Source organism: Scyliorhinus canicula, chromosome 3 (genome assembly GCF_902713615.1).
Source record: "Scyliorhinus canicula chromosome 3, sScyCan1.1, whole genome shotgun sequence".
Classification (NCBI taxonomy): Eukaryota; Metazoa; Chordata; class Chondrichthyes; order Carcharhiniformes; family Scyliorhinidae; genus Scyliorhinus; species Scyliorhinus canicula.
In genome coordinates, this window is record NC_052148.1 from 110,649,031 (window position 1) to 110,670,759 (window position 21,729).

General features: G+C 50.7%; 1 protein-coding gene across 3 annotated transcripts in view; it reads right to left on the reverse strand.

The window, feature by feature from the left end:
* LOC119962877 (platelet-derived growth factor receptor-like protein) overlaps positions 1-21,729 on the reverse strand; it is a 66,476-nt gene that overhangs the window by 17,862 nt on the left and 26,885 nt on the right. For all 3 annotated transcript variants that reach the window (XM_038791101.1, XM_038791100.1, XM_038791098.1), the window contains exon 4: positions 10,671-10,964. In XM_038791101.1, the coding sequence (XP_038647029.1) occupies positions 10,671-10,964 (294 nt within the window). The remainder of the gene's footprint in view (positions 1-10,670; positions 10,965-21,729) is intronic.

The following is a 21,729-nucleotide window of genomic DNA, read 5'->3' on the forward strand; positions in this document are numbered from 1 at the left end:
TTCAAGAGTTTTACCTAAATATCTCCTTCATGTTCTAATACAGGCAGAGGTACATTAGTCCAAAAGCATAGACCGCAATTTTCTCACTGTGTTATGCCCGGCATCATTCCCGTTATGCTGGAAGGATCACAGGAGAGGCCAAAAACAGAATTTGCGGCTGGCATGACTCACCTGACCGCGGCGCCGAGCGCAATCAGGATCACCACAACCCCTCTCATGTGTGATCCAGGTAATAGTATTTAAATGAGCCATTAGGACAATTTAAATATGCTCCACCAGTTTGAGACCGCAGTCCCATGCGTCACCAGCCGCCAAGTGAGGCCTCGCCCGGGTGTCGATTAGTACTGGTCCAAAAACAGAGAGCAGCTGTGATGGCCAGTCTGGGCGTGTTGGAGGCCATTGGAACTGTCACGTCATTGGGAACAGGGCAGGCCATGTCCTTACACTTCCCCTGGAACCTGGGAATGCCAACCTGCTGTGTTGGCACTGCCAGTGTTTCTGGGGTAGTGTCAGTTGCCAGGTTGCCACTGCAAAGGGTCAGGCCTAAGGGGGGGGGGGGGGGGGGATGCCCATGGAAGAGGGGCTAAGAGGTGTGTGAAGGCTATGGGGGGGGGGGAGAGAGGTATGAAGGGGTGATTTGAAGGTTGGGGGGGGTACAGATGTGGGGGGCGGTGGGGACTGAAAGGGTGAGGCCTAAAGTTTGTGGGGGGCTCAGCGACTACTCAGTAACCCCATAGCGGGGTGTGCTCACTTGGGGCAGGTGGGTGGTGTGATGCCCATGTCTGCGGGGGGAAGGGAGGTTGCATTGTCCGTGAATGGGGAGTATGGAGGACCCCCAACCTCACTGAGCCATTGTCTCTTCACCCAGTGACCAGCATTTGGGGCACCTCCTCCTGAATCTCATGGCGTTGTCCTATCATCTGGAGGGGCTGATTTAGCTCACTCAGCTAAATCGCTGGCTTTTAAAGCAGACCAAACAGGCCAGTAGCACGGTTCGATTCCCGTACCAGCCTCACCGGACAGGCGCCGGAATGTGGCGACTAGGGGTTTTTCACAGTAACATCATTGAAGCCTACTCGTGACAACAAGCGATTTTCATTTTTTCATCTGCATCAGGTCTGAGAGAATCTTGTTCAGAGGCTCAGCATCTGGCTAGGACCCAGCTGTGTCCTAGGATCCAGCAGACCTCCAACTGCTGTCTCCCTTGGATGTTCCTGCCTCACATAATGTGCATCAGCAACATGTGTGATGCACATCAGATTGTGCCCCTGAAGCCTAACCACTAATGTTGCCCACGGAGGTGTGTGTGTCTGCGCTGATGAAGAGTCATAGCTGTGCCGCCTCGCCGGTGATCTCCTCAGAGATCTCCCCCGAGGTGGTCCTTTGGGTGGCAGGACGATATGACTCCGAATGGCCCAGCATCATCAGATTGTGATCCTGCAAGGCAATGGACGTGTAGTCAGTGAGAGCAAGGGATTATCTTGTCTGACATGAACAACTCCCTTGAGCCAGGTCATCTGGGTGAAGAGACAATGGATCCTCACCTCTCTGGTGCAGACCAACCTCGCTGTTGGTAACTGCTTTCTTGTCGGTTAACCCCGCGATTTCCAAGGCCCGTTTCTCATAGTGGAGGAGAACTCAGAACCCTGGGATTCCCCCCTCCCCCATCTTGGCTTAGTGTGATTACTGCCTGCGTCATCGTCTCTGGCAATTCACCTGATGTACCGTCAATTACCACGAGACGAGAATGGTGAAACAATCGAGGCTTTATTGCACAAGATGTTGTGCCTCCTGCAGCTAGAACCAGAATGGGAGCAGCGCAGAAGAGCATACACTTTTATACAGAGCCTGCTGGGAGGAGCCAGTAGGCAGGGATTTACCGTAGTACCTGTAATACACGGGCAGTGCCATAATACATGCAATATATCACCAGTGGGGTTTACCATATTCTCCCCCTGTTTAAAAAAAGAATCCGGCAGGGGTGACGAAAACATTACAGATTCAGTCTGTCGGGGGCTTTGACCCTCTGCTGCGATCGCCTCAGTCCTGGTTGTGATGTGGGCGCTGACTTGGTCACCTGCGACTCCGGGAGCGTGTTGTCCTTGTCTTCGTCACCCCTGAGTGGAACCAGTGGGAGGACGGATCCTGCTGGGGTGGGGGCTGCAGTGAGGTTCACTGGTGGGAGGGTGGGTGGCACAGAGGCGAATTAGGCAACTGGAGGGGAGGGGGGGGAGCGGTGTCAGGTCGGGGGTCGTGGGTGGGGACCCAGCGGGTGCCAGGTACCGGATGGAGACTGTGTCCTGGCGCCCGTTGGGGTGTGCCACATCGGCGTACTGCGGGTGTGCATGGAGGAGGTGGACTTTCTCTACCAAGGGATCCGATTTATGGCTCCACACATGCTTCCGAAGGAGGACGGGTCCAGGAACTGTCAGCCATGTTGGGAGCGAGACCCTGGAGGTGGACTTCCTGGGGAAGGCAAACACACGTTCGTGAGAGGTCTCATTAGTGGCGGTGCAGAGGAGCGTCCGGATGGAGTGGAGCGTGTCAGGGAGGACCTCCTGCCAGCGGGAGATTTCTGGACCGAAGAGCCAGCAGGACGGCCTTTCAGACTGTCCCATTCTATCTCTCCGCCTGTCCGTTGTCCCGAGGTTATAGCCTCGCTGTGTATTATTAAACATGAAGGCAACCGACCGTTGGTCAGTGAGGAGAGTGAATCTCCTGCCGGCCAGGCAATGCCTCCAATGTCGTACAGCTTCCACAATGGCCTGGGCCTCCTTTTTGACAGAGGAGTGCCGAATTCCGGAGGCATGGAGGGTGCGGGAAAAGAAGGCCATGGGTCTGCCCGCCTGGTTGAGGGTGGCGGCCAGAGCTACGTCTGATGCATCGTTCTCCACCTGAAAGGGGAGGGTCTCGTCGTCCGCGTGTATGGTGGCCTTGGCGATGTCCGCCTTGATGTGGTTGAAGGCCTGGCGGGCCTCAGCCATCAGGGGGAGAACTGTAGACTTGATGAGTGGGCGGGCCTTGTCCGCATAATTCGGGACCCACTGGGCATAATACGAGAAAACCCCTGGCATCGTTTCAGGGCCTTGGGGGAGTGGGGGAGAGGGAGTTCCAGGAGGGGCGTATGCGGTCGGGGTCAGACCCGAGGACTCCATTTTCCACTACGTAGCCAAGGATGGCTAAGCGGTTGGTGCGGAACTCGCATTTCTCCTTATTGTAGGTGAGGTTAAGGAGTTTGGCGGTCTGGAGGAATTTTGGGAGGTTTGCGTCGTGGTCCTGCTGATCATAGCTGCAGATGGTGACGTTATCTGGGTACGGGAAGGTGGCACGCAGCCCGTACAGGTCAACCATTCGGTCCATCTCTCGCTGGAAGGCCGAGACCCCATTGGTGATGCCGAAGGGAACCCGAAGGAATTGACAGAGGCGGCTATCTGCTTCGAACACAGTGTATTGGCTGTCCTCCAGGCGGATGAGGAGCTGGTGGTAGGCGGACTTCAAGTCAACTGTGGAGAAGACTCGATATTGCGCAATCTGATTGACCATGTCAGATATGCGTGGGAGGGGGTACGCATCAAGCTGCATGTACCGATTGATGGTCTGACTGTAGTCAATGACTATCCTGTGCTTCTCCCCAGTCTTCACTACAACCACTTGAGCTCTCCAGGGGCTGTTACTGGCCTCAATGATCCCCTCCCGCAGAAGCCGTTGGACCTCCGACCTGATGAAGGTCCTGACCTGGGCACTGTACCGTCTGCTCCTAGTGGCGACGGGTTTGCAGTCCGAGGTGAGGTTCGCAAACAGTGAAGGAGGATCGACCTTAAGGGTCGTGAGGCCACAGACGGTGAGGGGGGGGCAGGGGTCCGCTGAATTTCAAAGTAAGGCTTTGGAGATGGCATTGAAAATCAAGACCTAGTAACAGGGCAGCGCAGGTGGGGGAGGACGTAGAGCCTGAAGTTGCTGAACTCTACGCCCTGAACGGTGAGGGTCGCGACACAGTACCCCCGGATTTCCACGGAATGGGATCCGGAGGCCAGGGAGATTTTCTGGGTGACGGGGAGTACCGGGAGGGAGCAGCACCTTACCGTAGTGGGGTGGATGAAACTCTCTGTGCTCCCGGAGTCAAAGAGGCAGGTCGTTTCGTGCCCGTTGATCTTCACCGTTATCGTCGCGGTCGCGATGTTGCGTGGCCGAGACTGATCCAGGGTGATGGAGGCGAGCTGCGGAAGATGTTGGGAGGTCCCAGGCTGATCAGCGGTGGTGGAGGTATCAGTAGGTAGCGAACGGCCAAATGAGCAGGGGTCCTGAGGCGCGGTCCAAGATGGCGCTGAAGATGGCGGTGCCCACAGGGCGCACATGGCGGGCGGTATCAAAGATGGCGGCGCCCACGGGCCGCACGTGGCTTGCGGAGGAGAAGATGGCGGCGTCCCTGGATCGCACGCGGGGGGGTGTAGAAATGCTGGGCCTGGAAACAGTGGCGACCAAACAGGCCTGGAAAACGGAAACTAAATGGCCCTTCCTCCCACACCCGTTGCAGGTCACGCTCCGCGCCGGGCAGCGCTGCCTGCGATGTTTGCTATGTCCATAAAAATAACACTTGGGCCCCCCGGAGTTGGCTGGCTGCCGCGCGGCACAGGCTTGCGGTGAGCTGGAGTCAGCAGCTGGTGGGGCCCACGATGCCCACTCGGGTGCCGCGCAGTCGGGGGTGTAGGACTCCAGATTACGGGAGGCCACTTCTCGTGAATTAGCAATCTGCCTAGTCTCCGCAAGATCGAGCGTACCCCCTTCCAATAGTCGCTGGCGAACGTACGTCGACTTCATGCCTGTGACATAAGCGTCCCTGATCAATAATTCGGTGCGTTGGACTGCCGAAACTGCCTGGCAGTCACAGTTCCTACCGAGAATCTGTAGAGATCGCAGGAAATCGTCCAGACTCTCCTCCGGGAGTTGCCGTCTCGCGGCCAGGAGGTGCCTGGCGTACACTTGATTCACCGGCTTAACGTAATGTCCTTTTAGTAGCGTCATCGCTTCTGTGTAAGTGGGCGCGTCCCGGATGAGGGGAAAAATTTCAGGGCTCACCCATGAGTAGAGGACTAGGAGCTTCTATGGGTCTGAGAGTTCTTCAGTGGCTGCTCTGAGGTAGCCTTCAAAGCAGGCTAGGCCAGTACTCGAAGGCGGACGTGGCATTGGCTGCGTGAGGGCTCAGCTGCAGGCGATTAGGCTTGATTAGGAAGTCCATCTTTTAAAATCTTGTGCAATAAATTGATGTACCGTCAATTGCCACAAGACGGGAATGGTGAAACAATCGAGACTTTATTGCACAAGATGTTATGCCTCCTGCAGCTGGAACCAGAATCGGAGCAGGGCAGGAGAGCGCACACTTATACGCCACCTGCTGGGAGGAGACAGCAGGCAGGGATTTACCGTAGTACCTGTAATACACAGGTAGTGCCGTAATACATGCAATATATCACTAGTGGTGTTTACCACATCCCCCTTCTCCAGTGCTTCATTAAACGCCCCAACAGATGTGGTGCCAGGTCCATCGCAAATTCCAGATAAAAATCCACCGGGTACCCATCCGGCCCAGGGTGCAGTTGCTGTATGTGGCATCAAGGGCGAGTGTGAGGACGAATAATATTAGTCTGCAAAGCTTTGACTCAGAGGGGTAGTACGAGGCAGGGGTGCCCGCTATCACCGTTGCTGTTTGCGCTGGTCATAGAGCTGTTGGCGATGGCTCTCAGGGGCTCGGTGGAGTAACGGGGGATAATGAGGGGACAGAGGGAGCATCGGGTGTCGCTCTATGCCGATGACCTCCTGCTGTACGTTTCGGATCTGTTGGAGAGTATGGGAAGGATTATGGGCCTGCTGGGCAGGTTTGGAGGGTTCTCGGGATATAAACTGAATGAAGGGAAAAGCGAGGTATTCCTGGTGAATGATCTGGGACAGCGGGCTAATTTAGGGGTTATGCCATTTACGGTAGCGAGGGACAGGTTTAGGTACTTGGGGATTCAGTAGCGAGGGAATGGACGGGGTTCCATAACTGGAACTTAGCGAAGCTGGTGGAGGAGGCCAGGGAGGATCTTAAGAGTTGGGATACACTGCAGGTAACGCTGGCAGGGAGGGTCCAAGTGGTAAAAATGAATATTCTGCCGAGGTTCCTGTTTATCTTTCAAGCTCTCCCGATCTTTATACCAGAGGTCCTTTTTTCGGAAAGTGGACACGATAATTTCTGACTTTGTATGGGCGGGGAAGGTGCCGAGGGTGGGGAGGACCCTGCTACAGAGGCAGAGGCAGCAGGGGGGGTTGGCGTTGTCAAACTTGCTTCATTATTATTGGGCAGTGAATGTGGACAAGGTGCGGTGATGGTGGGAAGGAGAAGGGGTAGAGTGGGTTAGGATGGAGGAGGAACCTTGTAAGGGGCCGAGATTGAGGGCTTTGGTGATGGCAACGTTGGCTCCGAGTAGGTATTCAGGGAGCCCAGTGGTGCAGTCCACGGTGAAGATATGGAATCAGCTGAGGAAGCATTTTAGGGTGGTGCTTACACCGCTGTGCGAGAATCATGGGTTTGAGCCGAGGGGGATTGATAGTGAATACAGGAGGTGGAGGGAAGTGGGGCTGGTCAAGGTGAGGGATTTGTATTTGGAGGAAGGGTTCGCCAGTCTGGAGGAGCTGAGGGAGAGGGTAGAGCTGCCGAGAGGGAGTAAGTTCAGGTATCTGCAGGTTAGGGACTTTGCATGAAAGGTCTGGAGGGGGTTCCCTCGGTTGACAGGAAACACTCTGCTAGAGAGACTCCTGCTTCCGGATGTGGAAGGGGAGGGAAGAATTGAGGATGTATACAAGTGGCTGGGGCAACAGGGAGGCAAGCAGGTGGTGAAAATCAAGGAGAAATGGGAAGCGGATTTGGGAGGGAAGATCAATTGGGGAGTATGGAGTGAGGCACTGTGTAAGGTAAACGGGACCTCCTCTTGTGCAAGGATGAACCTGACACAGATTAAGGTGGTGCACAGGGTGCATATGACTCGGGCGAGAATGAGTGGGTTCTTCCAGGGGGTAGCAGATGAGTGTGAAATGTGTGGGTGGGGCCGGCGAATCACGCGCTCATGTTTTGGGGTTTCGGAAAATTGGAAAGATTCGGGGCGGGAGTGTTCACGGTTTTAGCCAGGACAGTGGAAGAGGAGGTGGGCGATATTTGGGGTTTCAGAGAAGCCGGAACTCATGGAGAGGAGGAAGGCCGATGCCATGGCCTTCGCATCTCTGATTGCACGGCGGCGAATTATGCTGGAGTGGCGGTCGGCATCGCCACCGGGGGTAGCGGCTTGATTGGGTGACCTGTCCAACTTCCTGCGGTTAAAGGAGATAAAGTATGAGTTAAGGGGCTCCACAGAGGGGTTTGAGAAAAGGTGGGGGATGTTTGTGACCGTGTTTGAGGGGCTGGTCGGCGCAGTGGGGGGGGGGCTGGTGAAAAAGGGGAAAAATCTGTCCAGACTGTATAGTTGATTGTTGGGAAGCATATTTCCCGGGCTGTTTATTTGCTGTAACATGTTTTGATACATATTTGTATTAAAAACATTTTTTTAAAAAGGAGTCACAGGCCGTACCGACGAGGCCTTCCTGATAAATATTGGTCTCCATCTCGGAGGCCATTGGAGGCCCCGGGTGGTTGAGGACAGGGCAGTGCAGTATCCAGACACTCGCCCGGTACCCAGGCAGTGCCAATTGGGCACCCTGGTAGTGCCAGTTTGGCACTTCCAGGTACACAGTTGGTCTTGCCAGGGTTCAAAGGGGCACTGCCTGGGTGCCAGGTTGGCACTGTCAAGGGTCGGGGCCTGAGGGGGGCTATACCCATGAAAGGGAGATGAGTGGGGTATTGAAGGTTGGGGCGGTGAAGGGTGGATACAAATGGAATTCACAAGGTGTGGGGGGGGGGGGGGGCGTGAAAGGAGGATTCGACCCTTTGGCCTCAGAGACCGCGGGTAAGCACCATCCCTACGAAAGGGGACCAGATGAAACCGCACTCTTGGGGATCTCCCAGGGGATAGGAGCCCCCAGCTGTATGCTGTTTGGACAGGGTGGTGCCCTGGCACTGCTGGTGCCACTTGGGTACCTTGGCAATGCCAGCCTGGCACTTCCAAGGTGCCCAGGTGACACTTCCAGCTGCCATGGGTACTGCCATGGTGCTAGGTTGGCTTACTGCCTTCCTCTAATATACAGATTTGCTGGGAGCACGGTGACGCAGCGGTTAGCACTGCTGCCTCACGGTGCCGAGGCCCCAGGTTCGATCCTGGCTCTGGGTCACTGTCCGTGTGGAGTTTGCACATTCTCCCTGTGTTTGCGTGGGCTTCTCCCCCACAACACAAAAGATGTGCAGGTTAGGTGGATTGGCCATGCTAAATTGCCCCTTAATTGCAAAAAATTATTTGGGTACTCTAAATTTAAAAAAATATATATAGATTTGCTAAAAAGTGATCCTGCCCATTGTGGACGGGATTCACATTGCAACATCTCATGTTGAATCTCGCGAGGCGTTGCGAGCCGGGTATATCCCAGGAAAGGGATCTTCTGACTTTCAATGGCCATGCTGCGCCATGGCAAGCTGCTTTTTGGGCACAGTGCGGCCATTGGATCACGCCCTTTGTCAATTTTTGGAGAATTACATCCATATTATATACCTCACACTTGATTAGATTCTTTTGACTCTCTTGGAGCTGTGCATGGATAATACAACAAGAAGTATTGCACATCTTTGGGCTGTGGGAGGAAACTGGAGCACCCGGAGGATACCCTCACAATCATGGGGAGAATAGGGGCTAGTTGAGCACAGTGGATGCAGAACAAGGCCAGCAGCGTGGGTTCAATTCCCGTACCAGCCTCCCCAAACAGGCGCCGGAATGTGGCGACTAGGAGCTTTTCACAGTAACTTTGTTGAAGCCAACTTGTGACAATAAGCGATTATTATTATTATTCTGTGCAAACTCCACACAGTCATCCTCGGCCGAAAAAAGCCCAGGTCCCTGGCGCTATGATATAGCAATGTTGACCACTCTGTCACCATGTAGTGATAATGTCACTAGATTAGTAACCCAAATGCCCAGGAAATTAAATTTAATTATTAAATATGGAATTGAAAGCTAGTCTCAGCCATGGTGATCCTTGATTGTTGTGTAAACCCATCTCATTCACTAATTTATTTTCAGGAAGGAAATCTGCGATTCTTCCCTGGTGTGGCTTACATGTGACTTCAGACCCAAAGCAATGTGGTTGTCTCTTAACTCCCCTCTGAAATTGTTCAGCAAGCTACTCAGTTCAAGCACAATTAGGGATTGGCAACATTCATTGCCCGTGATCTCCATATCCCATGAAAGAATAATTTTTTAAAAAACTTCAACCAAGGGTTGAACAGAGCATCGAACTGTGGGATGCAAATTGAGTATTCCGAAAAATACAGAGTTTTCGCCAAGGGCCAAAGACAATGTTTTCAGTCTTCTTAATGTTTGGCAGGATGAAATTATATTTATCAAAGATTGAATGTTGGCCAAACACTCAAACATCAAAGAAGCAGTAGGGAGGTTGAGAGGACTGTGGAGCAGTACAGTCAGGTGTCATCAGCTTGGATATGAAAGCTAGCCGCAAAGCTTTGGATAATGTCATACAAGGACAGTATGTAGATGAGGAAGAAGGGAAGATCAAAGATTTTTTTTAAAGGTTCCAATTAAGGGGAATTTAGCATGGCCAGTCCACCTATCTTGCACATCTTTGGGTTGTGGGGCTGAGACCCACGCAGACACGGGAAGAATGTGCAAACTGGACATGGACAGCAACCCACAGCCGGGATCAAACCTGGTCCTCAGTGCAGTGAGGCAGCAGTGCGAACCACTACACCACCATGCTGCCCAGTGAAGATCAAGGATTGATCCTTGAATTGACAGTGCAGGACTGGGAAGTAAAGCCAATATAGGAGGTGCTTTGGCTCAGATACGAGTAGAATCAAACAAGGACAGATCCACTGAGGCAGGACAGAGAAGAGGTGTTGGAGGAGAATTGTGCAATTAACCATCACAAAGGTTACAGAGAGGAAGGAAGCCAAGATGCGACAATGCACCATTATCACTTAGAAGGGACGTTCCACGGGTTTATTGGCCATATTGCCCAGAGTGAAACAAATTACATCCCTCCCTGTCATTTGAATTCATCACTCAAAGCTAAAAGCGAATAAGAAAAAAATGTGGGTTTGCATTTTTACCAGACTCGGGGCAGGTAACTAAAAGCTATTTAAATTGCTCCCTCTGTTCCAGGCACAGATTCTTACTTTAGAGCACAAATGGGAGAATTGGGTGGAGACCTCAGCACATATGATTCTCTGATCTTCTCTCCCACACATCAGTCAAACGCTGTGCCTTTGAAGGCGTACCAGGTGCTCTTCTGTGTCATATCGGAAAAAGCAAGTTATTCAACTTTTTCAATTTAGTTACTGCAATGAATATGAATATCTTGACAATAATCTTAAATTTGGAATCTGCACTAATATTTTTCTGTTTTTAGACAACTAAGGAATATTTCAACCAAGATAATTATATTAAGGTCTTTAATAAAGCTTCACACGTGACGGTGATTCTTACTAATATGCTAAATGAATACTTTATCTATTTACAGTAAGTGATATTTGATATTACCTTCAGTGTACAAAAGAAGGTAATTGCTCGATATCTGTGGAGTTCCATGTAGGTTTGCCATGCAGTACACAACCCCCTTCTGCTCAAGCTTAGGCTGCTGAATAATAAATCCTTGTTTTGCATCATAACTAATGAGTGATCCATCAACAGGAAGTTCTTGAGGGGGGATTTCTCGATGCAGTGTGACATTGGCCAAAGGTGTGCTCAAGCGACAAGGGATGATAGAAGGTCCATTAGGTCGAAGGTAGATAATGGCAAAGTAATTGGTTGATGGCACAAATAGTTCTGTTGGATCTTGGAAAATAAACAGAAACAAATTGAAATCAGTGAAAGATGTAAAATTAATTGACTTTAATGCCTATTCTAATTGCTCTAAACTCTAACATGAGATGAACATCTGGTTCAAATGGCAGTTTTTATCCCGAAAAGGGAAAAATTGAGAAAAATGCAGAGAAACGTTTAGTGCTTCTTGGTAACATACTGAACATTGGTCTAAACATTCTTTGAAATCTCAGTCATGCAGCAGCGGTTAGCATGTGTAGGTGCCTCAGAAGCACAAGAATCCATACAGATAAATGAATTAGAAACAGAGAGTAGGCCACTCGGCCCCTTGAGCTTACTATGCCATTCAATAAGATCTTGGCTGATTTGATTGGAACCTCAACCCCACATTCCTGCCGACCCGCAATAACCTTTCACCCCCATGCTACTCAAAAATCCATCTAACTAAATATTAAAAGATTCTGTTTCCCCTTGAGGAAGAGAGTTCCGGAGACTCACGACCCTTTGAGAGAAGAAATCTCGCCTCATCTCCACCTTAAATGAATGACCTCTTCTTTTTAGTAAGAAGTCTTACAACACCAGGTTAAAGTCCAACAGGTTTGTTTCAAACACTAGCTTTCGAGCACTGCTCCTTCCTCAGGTGAATGAAAGTTCCCCTTCATGGAAGGAAGGAGCAGTGCTCCGAAAGCTAGTGTCGGCATCTCCACATCATGGCTCTTCTTTTTAAACAGTGACCCCTAGTTCTTGATTCTCTCACATGAGGAAGGATCGGCCCCACGTCCACCCTGTCAATACCCCTTAGAATCTTAAAGTATTCGACTCCTGGCCCAAAATGGAGACTTTGAGCTGTTATTGATCAAAAGTGAAGTACAAAAATATTTAGGAGATAAAATTACCAATGTGAAGCTGGTTTTAAGGAATCGTAGGATCAGTGGTTCTACCACTTTATCAATTTAGATGGGAGTAAGAGCAGCATTGCACATGTTTCATGCATCCTGTACATGTTTTTTCTTGACTGTTTGACATGCTTTTTCTTTCTGGATGCTCCGACTGCTAAGCAATAACAACAATTCTGGAGAGAGCAATTAGCAGAGGAGGGCCTGATTAGAGAGAATACAAAGACATCAAGGGAGAACTTTTGAAAAAAACAATTAGGAAGGCAAAGCGGAGCTTTGAAATTAAATTATCGACAAACAAAACAAAATAGTTGAAATGGGCAGATCAATTAAAAAAGAAAAAGAATGGCAATGAATGGTGAGATGATAATAATAATTTTTATTAGTGTCACAAGTAGGCTTACATTAACACTGCAATTAAGTTACTGTGAAAAGCCCCTAGACCCGAACACTCCAGCGCCTGTTCGGATACACAGAGGGAGAATTCAGAATATTCACAATTCACCTAACAAACATGTCTTTTGGGACTTGTGGGAGGAAACCGGAGCACCCGGAGGAAACCCACGCAGACACGGGGAGAGCATGCAGAGTCCGCACAGTGACCCAACCCGGGAATCGAACCTGGGACCCTGGCGCTGTGAAGTAACAGTGCTACTCACTGTGCTACCATGCGGACCAATGAGATGCATGCATTTAAAATAAATAGGGGTGTATTAAATAAATTAATCAAATTCAAAGAGGATAAAACCCCTCGTACAGGTGATTTGCAACCATGAAATTTAAAATAATCCCGAGAAAAGGTAGCAGAGCCATTACTACTCATTTTTAATAATTCATAAGGGAAAGGTGTAGTGCTAGAAAAATGGCAGGTAGTAAAAGTAATTCTTATATTTAAGAAGGGGAACAGTACATGGAGTTATAGTGCAGTTGTTAAACATAAGTGGTGGGGAAAACAATAGAGTCTTCCTGAAGGAGAGAATAGACGAACGCTCCGGAATGAAGGATGTAATATAGGATAGTCAGCATCGATTACAAATGGGAATATCTTTCTTGACCAATCCAACTGAATTTTTTGAGGAGGTAATAAAGAGAGTAGACAATGATAATGCCGTAGATTTGCTAACTGGATTTTCAAAAGGACTTTGCTAAGGAGCCTAAATGAGTAATTAATAAAGTTTGGGAATGCGGAGTGATGGACAAGTGGTAGAATGGGTTGCTAGCTGGCCTCGACAGCAAGCAGAGAGTTGAGTAAAGGATAGTTATTCAGAGTGGCAGAGAATGACAATTTACAGAATGATTTCCACTTTGGAAAAACACAATTTCTGAATTTGAAAATGACACTAAATTGGGGGGGAAGTCAATACTGAGCAGGAGTGCTACAAATTACAGGAGGACCTTAATAGGTGGATGTTCCGATCCCCCGCTGACAGATTTCAAGGTGAGTAGGGGGACTTGTGAAATCCAGTGTGTGGCCTTCTCATTTTTCACCTGCCCACGTACATTTATGAAATTGTATGGAGGGGCGGTGAAGATGTTGAGTGCTCGACCACCCCTTAGGCCAATTGTGGCCCTTAAATGGCCAATAAATGGCCACAAGGGATCATCTTGCCACTGCCACTATTGGACCTGCATATAGTCCCCATAGTAGCCACGATTCCTGGGACCACAGAACAGCCAGCTATCTGATTGGCTGGCAGCTCTATGAGGGGTGGAAATCCTGTCTCCAGCCTATTAATGGGCAACTGACCCGTTAAATGACATCACGACAGCTGTTCATTTCCTGGTCAGGCGTCCCCAAACTTGTTAGTTTGGGGGTTGGGAAGCATGGCACCCTGTACAATCTAGCCCTGATAAATTTACAAAACAGGCAAATAATTGGCAACTAAAATCAACACAGATAAACATGAAGAAGCATACGTGGTGATGTACCATCAATGACTACGTGATGAACGGTGAACTATTGTGGCTTTATTGTGCTAGATGTTAAGCCTCCTGCAGCTGGACCCAAGAATGGGGGCAGTGCAGGAGAGCGTACACTTTTATACAGAGTGGAGGCAGCAGGCGGGATTTACTGTAATGACTGGAGTACAATGGCAGTGTACTGTAATAAATTTAGTGTATGATCAATGGTTTACCACATTCACCCCCTATTTTTTTAAAAAAGAGTCCAGCGGGGGTGAAGCGAAGTTACAGGTCGAGTCTTTCAGGGGCTTTGACCTTTCTCCGCAATCGCCTCAGTCCCGGCAGTGGTGTGGGCGCCGATGTGAGGACCTGCGACTCCAGGAGCATGTTGTTCTCTTCTCCTTCACCCAGTAGTGGAGCCGGTGGGGGGGTCGGGCGCTGCCGGGGCGGGGGTGGCGGTGATAGTCGCTGGTTGGGGGGGGGGGGGGAGAATGGTGCAGGGGTGGGGGTGGCGACCGGGGGAGGGGGGTAGGAGGAGATGGTACCAGGTCGGGGGTGGTGGTGATGGTGGATGGAGAACCAGCGGGTGCCAGGTCTCGGAGGGAGACTGTGTCCTGCCGCCCGTCATGGTGTGCCATGTAAGTGTACTATAGGTTTGCATGGAGGAGGCGGAGCTTTTCAACGAGGGGTTCTGGCTTATGGCTCCTCACATGCTTCTGGAGGAGGACGGGCCCAGGAACTGTCAGCCTGGATGGGAGCGAGACCCCGGAGGTGGACTTCCTAGGGAAGGCAAACACACGTTCGTGAGGAGTCTCATTGGTAGCAGTGCACAGGAGCGACCGGATGGAGTGGAGTGCATCGGGGAGGACCCCCTGCCAGCAGGAGACTGGGAGGGTAACTAGAGAAAGGAGTGGCCCACTCAAAGACAAAAGAGGGAATTAATGCGTGGAGTCAGAGGAAATGAGTGAGCTTCTTAATGAGTACTTTGCATCGGTATTCACCAAGGAGAGGGACATGATGGATGTTGAGGCTAGGGATGGATGTTTAAATACTCTAGGTCATGTCAGCATAAGGAAGGGGGAGGTTTTGGGTATTCTAAAAGGCATTAAGGTGGACAAGTCCCCAGGACCGGATGGGATCTATTCCAGGTTACTGAGGGAAGCGAGGGACGAAATAGCTGGGGCCTTAACAGATATCTTTGCAGCATCCTTGAGCACGGGTGAGGTCCCGGAGGACTGGAGAATTGCTAATGTTGTCCCTTTGTTTAAGAAGGGTAGCAGGGATAATCCAGGGAATTACAGACCTGTGAGCTTGTCGTCAGTGGTAGGCAAACTGTTGGAGAAGATACTGAGGGATAGGATCTGTTCACATTTGGAAGAAAATAGACTTATCAGTGATAGGCAGCATGGTTTTGTGCAGGGAAGGTCATGTCTTACAAACCTAATAGAATTATTTGAGGAAGTGACAAAGTTAATTGATGAGGGAAGGGCTGTAGATGTCATATACATGGACTTCAGTAAAGCATTTGATAAAGTTTCCCATGGCAGGTTGATGGAAAAAGTGAAGTGGTATGGGGTTCAGGGCTGTACTAGCTAGATGGATAAAGAACTGGCTGGGCAACAGGAAACAGAGAGTAGTGGTGGAAGGGAGTGTCTCAAAATGGAGAAAGGTGACTAGTGGTGTTCCACAGGGATCCGTGCTCGGACCACTGTTGTTTGTGATATACATAAATGATCTGGACGAAGGTATAAGTGGTCTGATGAGCAAGTTTGCAGATGATACTAAGATTGGTGGAGTTGCAGATAGCGAGGCGGACTGTCAGAGAATACAGCAAAATATAGATAGATTGGAGAGTTGGGCAGAGAAATGGCAGATGGAGTTCAATCCAGGCAAATGCGAGGTGATGCATTTTGGAAGATCTAACTCAAGAGCAGACTATATGGTCGATGGAAGAGTCCTGGGGAAAATTGATGTCCAGAGAGATCTGGGAGTTCAGGTCCATTGTACCCTGAAGGTGGCAACACAGGTTGATAGAGTGGTCAAGAAGGCATACAGCATGCTTGCCTTCATCGGACAGGGTATTGAGTACAAGAGTCAGCAGGTCATATTACAGTTGTATCGGACTTTGGTTAGGCCACATTTGGAATACTGCGTGCAGTTCTGGTCGCCACATTACCAGAAGGATGTGGATGCTTTAGAGAGGGTGCAGAGGAGGTTCACCAGGATGTTGCCTGGTATGGAAGGTGCTAGCTATGAAGAAAGGTTGAGTAGATTAGGATTGTTTTCGTTGGAAAGACGGAGGTTGAGGGGAGACCTGATTGAGGTCTACAAAATTATGAGAGCTATGGACAGGGTGGATAGCAACCAGCTTTTTCCAAGAATGGGGGTGTCAATTACAAGGGGTCACGATTTCAAGGTGAGAGGGGGAAAGTTTAAGGGAGATGTGCGTGGAAAGTTTTTTACGCAGAGGGTGGTGGGTGCCTGGAATGCTTTGCCAGTGGAGGTGGTAGAGGCGGGTACGATAGCATCATTTAAGATGCATCTGGACAGATATATGAACGGGTGGGAACAGAGAGAAGTAGACCTTGGAAAATAGGCAACAGGTTTAGATAAAGGATCTGGATCGGCACAGGCTGGGAGGGCCGAAGGGCCTGTTCCTGTGCTGTAATTTTCTTTTGTTGTTCTTTGTAGACTGAAGGGCCAGCAGGACGGCCTTCCAGACCGTCGTGTTCTCCCTCTCGACCTGTCCCTTTCCCCGGGGGTTGTAGCTGGTCGTCCTGCTCGAGGCGATGCCTTTGCTGAGCAGGAACTGACGCAGCTCATCACTCTTGAACGAGGAGCCCCGATCGCTGTGGATGTAGGTGGGGAAACCAAACAAGGTGAAGAGACTGTGTAGGGCCTTGATGACAGTGGCAGCAGTCATGTCAGGGCATGGGATGGCGAAAGGGAAACGGGATTACTCATCAATGATGTTGAGGAAGTACACATTGTGGTCAGTGGAGGGGAGGGGCCCTTTGAAATCGATGCTGAGGCGCTCAAAGGGGCGGGAGGCCTTCACCAGATGTGCTCTGTCCGGCCGGTAGAAGTGCGGTTTGCACTCCGCGAAGACCTGGCAGTCCCTGGTCACGGTCCTGACCTCCTCGATGGAGTAAGGCAGGTTGCGGGCCTTGATTAAAGTGGAAGAACCGGATGACCCCCGGGTGACAAATGCCGTTGTGGAGAGCCCGAAGTCGGTCTACTAGTGCGCTGGCACATGTACCTCGGGACAGGGCATCCAGGGGCTCATTGAGCTTCCCAGGGTGATATAAGATTTTGTAGTTATAGGTGGAGAGTTCGATCCTCCACCTCAAGATCTTGTCGTTCTTCTTCGAAATTCTAGCACAATACATTGATGTGCCATCAATGACTATGCGACGAATGGTGAATTATTGTGGCTTTATTGTGCTGGATGTTAAGCCTCCTGCAGCTGGACCCAAGAATGGGGGCAGTGCAGGAGAGCGTACACTTTTATACAGAGCCTGCTGGGTGGAGCCAGCAGGCCAGGATTTACCTTAATAACTGGAGTACAATGGCAGTGTACCATAATACATGTAGTGTATGATCAGTGGTTTACCACATGTGGGTAGGAGGAATAGGGAAGTCACTTATTACAGTAGTCCCCCTTTATAACGCGGGTGTTGGGGTCCAAGACAGCCACCCGCGTTGTATCCGAGCCGCGGATATCCATGATGGGGGTTTTAAATTTATTTAAAAATCTATGCTAGCGCTTCCCATTGTGAGTCTACGGGGGGCGGGGGGAGAGGTCAGACCCCCGTAGACTCACAATGGGAAGCGCTAGCATAGATTTTTAAATAAATTTAAAACCCCCATCGTGGATCCAATTAAAACAGTGTCAATTTCAGCAGCCGGAGAGGGAAGCTGCTCTCTCACTGAAACAATCAGCCGGCCGCTGAAATTGACACTGCCCGCTGCTCTCTCCCTCCAATCCAACTTTTAAGTTTTAATGTTTCTGATTGGAGGGAGAGAGCAGCCGGCAGTGTCAATTTCAGCGGCCGGCTCACTTTGATCCGGAGAGGGAAGCTGCTCTCTCACTGAAGCAATCAGCCGGCCGCTGAAATTGACACTGCCCGCTGCTCTCTCCCTCCAATCAGAAACATTAAAACTTAAAAGTTGGATTGGAGGGAGAGAGCAGCGGGCAGTGTCAATTTCAGCGGCCGGCTGATTGTTTCAGTGAGAGAGCAGCTTCCCTCTCCGGATCAAAGTGAGCCGGCCGCTGAAATTGACACAACTGACAGTTGGGGTCCATAAGCCCCCCCACGGTATATCGCGAACCGCGGTATTGCGGAGCGCGGTATAACGGGGGACTACTGTACTTGGAACGTGCCAGTTTTGCTCAATGGCCTAGACAGCTGGTTTGTGATGCAGAGCAAGGCCAAAGGATTCATATTCCTGTACTGGCTGAGGTTATTCATGAAGGCCCCGCCTTCTGAATCTTGCTGCTAGCCTGAGGTGTGATGATCCTCAGGATAAATCACGACCAGTCAGCTCTCCCTCCCAAAGGGGAAAGCAGTTTATGGCCATCTGGGACTGTGGTGACTTTACTTTTACAGAGGCACAGGACAAGATACAGTGATGATTAACAAGGATGATACCAGAAATGCATGGGTGCACATTTCAGAAAAGGATTGACAGACTGGGTCTCTTCTCTTGAAAAAATGTTGATAGGTGACCTAATAAAGTTTTTTTAAATGTTGAAATTATGAGGCCCTGTGAGTTGGAGATGCGAGAGAGACATTGCAAGACCAGCAAGGTGCTTCCAAAGAAAACGAAAGTGCGATATCGCAGCAAACAAGGTAAGTTATTGGCTGATGAATATTTTTCTCTTTTCTCTTGAAACTCTATTAAAACAGCAGTGGCAGGATTGCTCAAACTCCTAGTGTGCACGTGCTGTGATATCTGGCAACTCCGGGATGCTTCCTGTGACCTGGATAATAGTTTGTGGAAGCCTCATCGGCTGCAGTCCAAAGATGTGCGGGCGAGGTGGATTGGCCATATTAAATTGCCTCTTAGTGACCAAAAGGCTCGGTGGGGTTACTGGGTTACGGGGATAGGGTGGAGGCATGGGATTAAGTTGGATGCTCTTTCTAAGGGCCGGTGCAGACTCAATGGGCTGAATGGCCTCCAAGTTTCAGAACTTGAACAGCAGCCAGCATCACTGCTGTGTATCTGTGCAGTTGAGGTGTTCATGGAGATCATGTTTATAGATGTGGTTATCCCACAGCTTAAGAGATGCAGGAAGCCAAGGAATATGTGATCATCAGATACTCAAAAAGAAACAGGCAGGAATCCCCTGATTGAATCCCACTATCTAATCAGTTTTCAGTTCTGAATACTGCCGAAAATGATGGTTCCTCTGGGGATTGCAAACAAAGCCAAGTGCATGGCACCATATGCGGCTCAGCTATACAGGGCGGGGAGGAAAGAAGTCTGGAAGAGCAACAGTGATAGGTGATTCAATAACATAACAGACAAATATTTCTGCGGCCACAGATGTTAAGCTAGATGGTGTGTTGCCTGCTCTCTGGAGCCAGGATCAAGATGTCACTGGCCCTGGAACACTCTGATAGAGGAGTGTGAACAGCCAGCAGTCATGATCTACTGAATAAAATGGTGGAATGGGCCTACAAGTGGCAGTGAAATTCAATGCAGTGAAGTGTGAATTGATTCATTTTGAATAGGCAGAAAGAGGAATGTGTCCTTGCAGCCCTAGGTTGGAAATTAGCAGGCAAGGCCTCAAAAATAATAATCTCTGGATCACTCTCAGTGCCGTATGCAAATGAGTATAGAAATAGAAGGGTAGAGCAGATGCATGCATGGCTGGAAAAATGGTACAGGAGGGAGGGTTCTGGATTCCTGGGACATTGGGACAGGCTCTGGGAGACATGGGAACAGTATGAGTTGGAACAGAATTCTTTGCGGAACATTATGCTAATCCTAGTGGGGAGGGTTTAAACAAACTTGGCAGGGGTGTGGGAACTGGGAAGTAATACTGTAGCAAAGAGAAATACCACGGTGTACAGAATAGTGAGAGAGAGGTAGCATGACTAGCAAAAAGTAAGTTTAGGTGAGTTAAGAATAAGGGAGTAATAGGAGGACGTCGGAGTACTTTCGGCTGTACCGGGGGACGAGACAGGGGTCAATCGCATTGGCGATTGAGCCCCTGGCCATGGCATTGAGGGAGTCAGGAAACTGGAGGGGCCTGGCGCGGGGTGGGGAGGAGCATCGAGTGTCACTTTCTGCGGATGACCTGTTGCTGTATGTGGCAGACCCGGTGGGGGGGATGCCGGAGGTGATGAGGATTCTTAGTGAATTCGGGTGTTTCTCGGGGTATAAGTTGAACCTGGGCAAGAGCGAGTTGTTTGTGGTGCATCCGGGGGATCAAGAGGAGGGGATTGGTAGGCTCCCACTGAAGCAGGCAGGGAAGAGCTTCAGGTACCTAGGAGTCCAGGTGGCTGGGAGCTGGGAAGCCCTGCACAAGGTTGGTGGAGCAGATGGAGGAGGAGTTTAAGAGGTGGGATATGTTACCACTGTCACTGGTGGGGAGGGTGCAGTCTGTTAAGATGACGGTGCTCCCGAGGTTTTTGTTCCTGTTCCAGTGCCTCCCCATCCTTATCCCGAAGGCCTTTTTTAGGAGGGTCAACAGGAGTATCACGGGATTTGTGTGGGTGCATGGGACTCCGAGGGTGAGAAGAGTGTTCCTGGAACGAGGCAGGGATAGGGGGGGCTGGCGTTGCCCAACCTCTGTGGGTACTATTGGGCTGCCAACGCAGCGATGGTGCGTAAGTGGGTAATGGACGAGGAAGGGGCAGCATGGAAGAGAATGGAGGCGGCGTCATGTGTGGGCACGAGCATGGAGGCGCTGGTAACGGCGCCGTTGCCGCTCCCTCCAACTAGGTATTCCACGAGCCCGGTGATGGCGGCTACCCTCAAAATTTGGGGGCAATGGAGATGGCATAGGGGAGAAGTGGGGGGCTCGATGGAGGCCCCGATACGGGGGAACCATCGGTTTGTCCCAGGGAGCATTGATGGCGGATTCCTGGGCTGGCACAGGGCAGGGGTTAGGAGGTGGAGGAACCTGTTTGTGGAGGGGAGGTTCGCGAGCTTGGGGGAGTTAGAGGGGAAGTTTGGGCTCCCCCCCGGGAACATGTTTAGGTACATGCAGGTGAGAGCGTTTGCCAGGCAGCAGGTGGAGGGGTTCCCCTTGCTGCCCCCACGAGGGGTGCGGGATCGGTTGCTCTCGGGGGTGTGGGTTGGAGGAGGGAGGATTTCGGACATATACCGGGTGATGCAGGAGGATGGCGAGGCCTCGGTGGAGGAACTGAAGGGTAAATGGGAAGAGGAGCTGGGTGAGGAGATTGAGGAGGGGACGTGGGCGGATACCCTGGAGAGAGTGAATTCCTCCTCTTCCTGTGCGAGGCTTGGCCTCATACAGTTCAAGGTGCTGCATAGGGCCCACATGACTGGGACGAGGATGAGTAGGTTTTTCCGGGGCGAGGACAGGTGTGCTAGGTGCTCGGGGAGCCCAGCGAACCATGCCCATATGATTTGGGCGTGCCCAGCGCTGGGGGAGTTTTGGAAGGGGGTAGCAAGGACGGTGTCGAGGGTGGTGGGATCCAGGGTCAAGCCAGGCTGGGGACTCGCAATTATTGGGGTTGCAGTGGAGCCGGGAGAGCAGGAGGCGAAAGAGGCCGGTGTCCTGGCCTTTGCGTCCCTAGTAGCCCGGCAGAGGATTCTTCTTCAGTGGAAGGATGCGAGGCCCCCAAGCGTGGAGGCCTGGATCAATGATATGGTGGGGTTCATTAAATTGGAGAAGGTGAAATTTGCCCTGAGGGGATCAGTACAAGGGTTCTTTAGGTGGTGGCAGCCTTTCCTGGACTTCCTGGCGGAAAGGTAGGGAAATAGACCGACAGCAGCAGCAA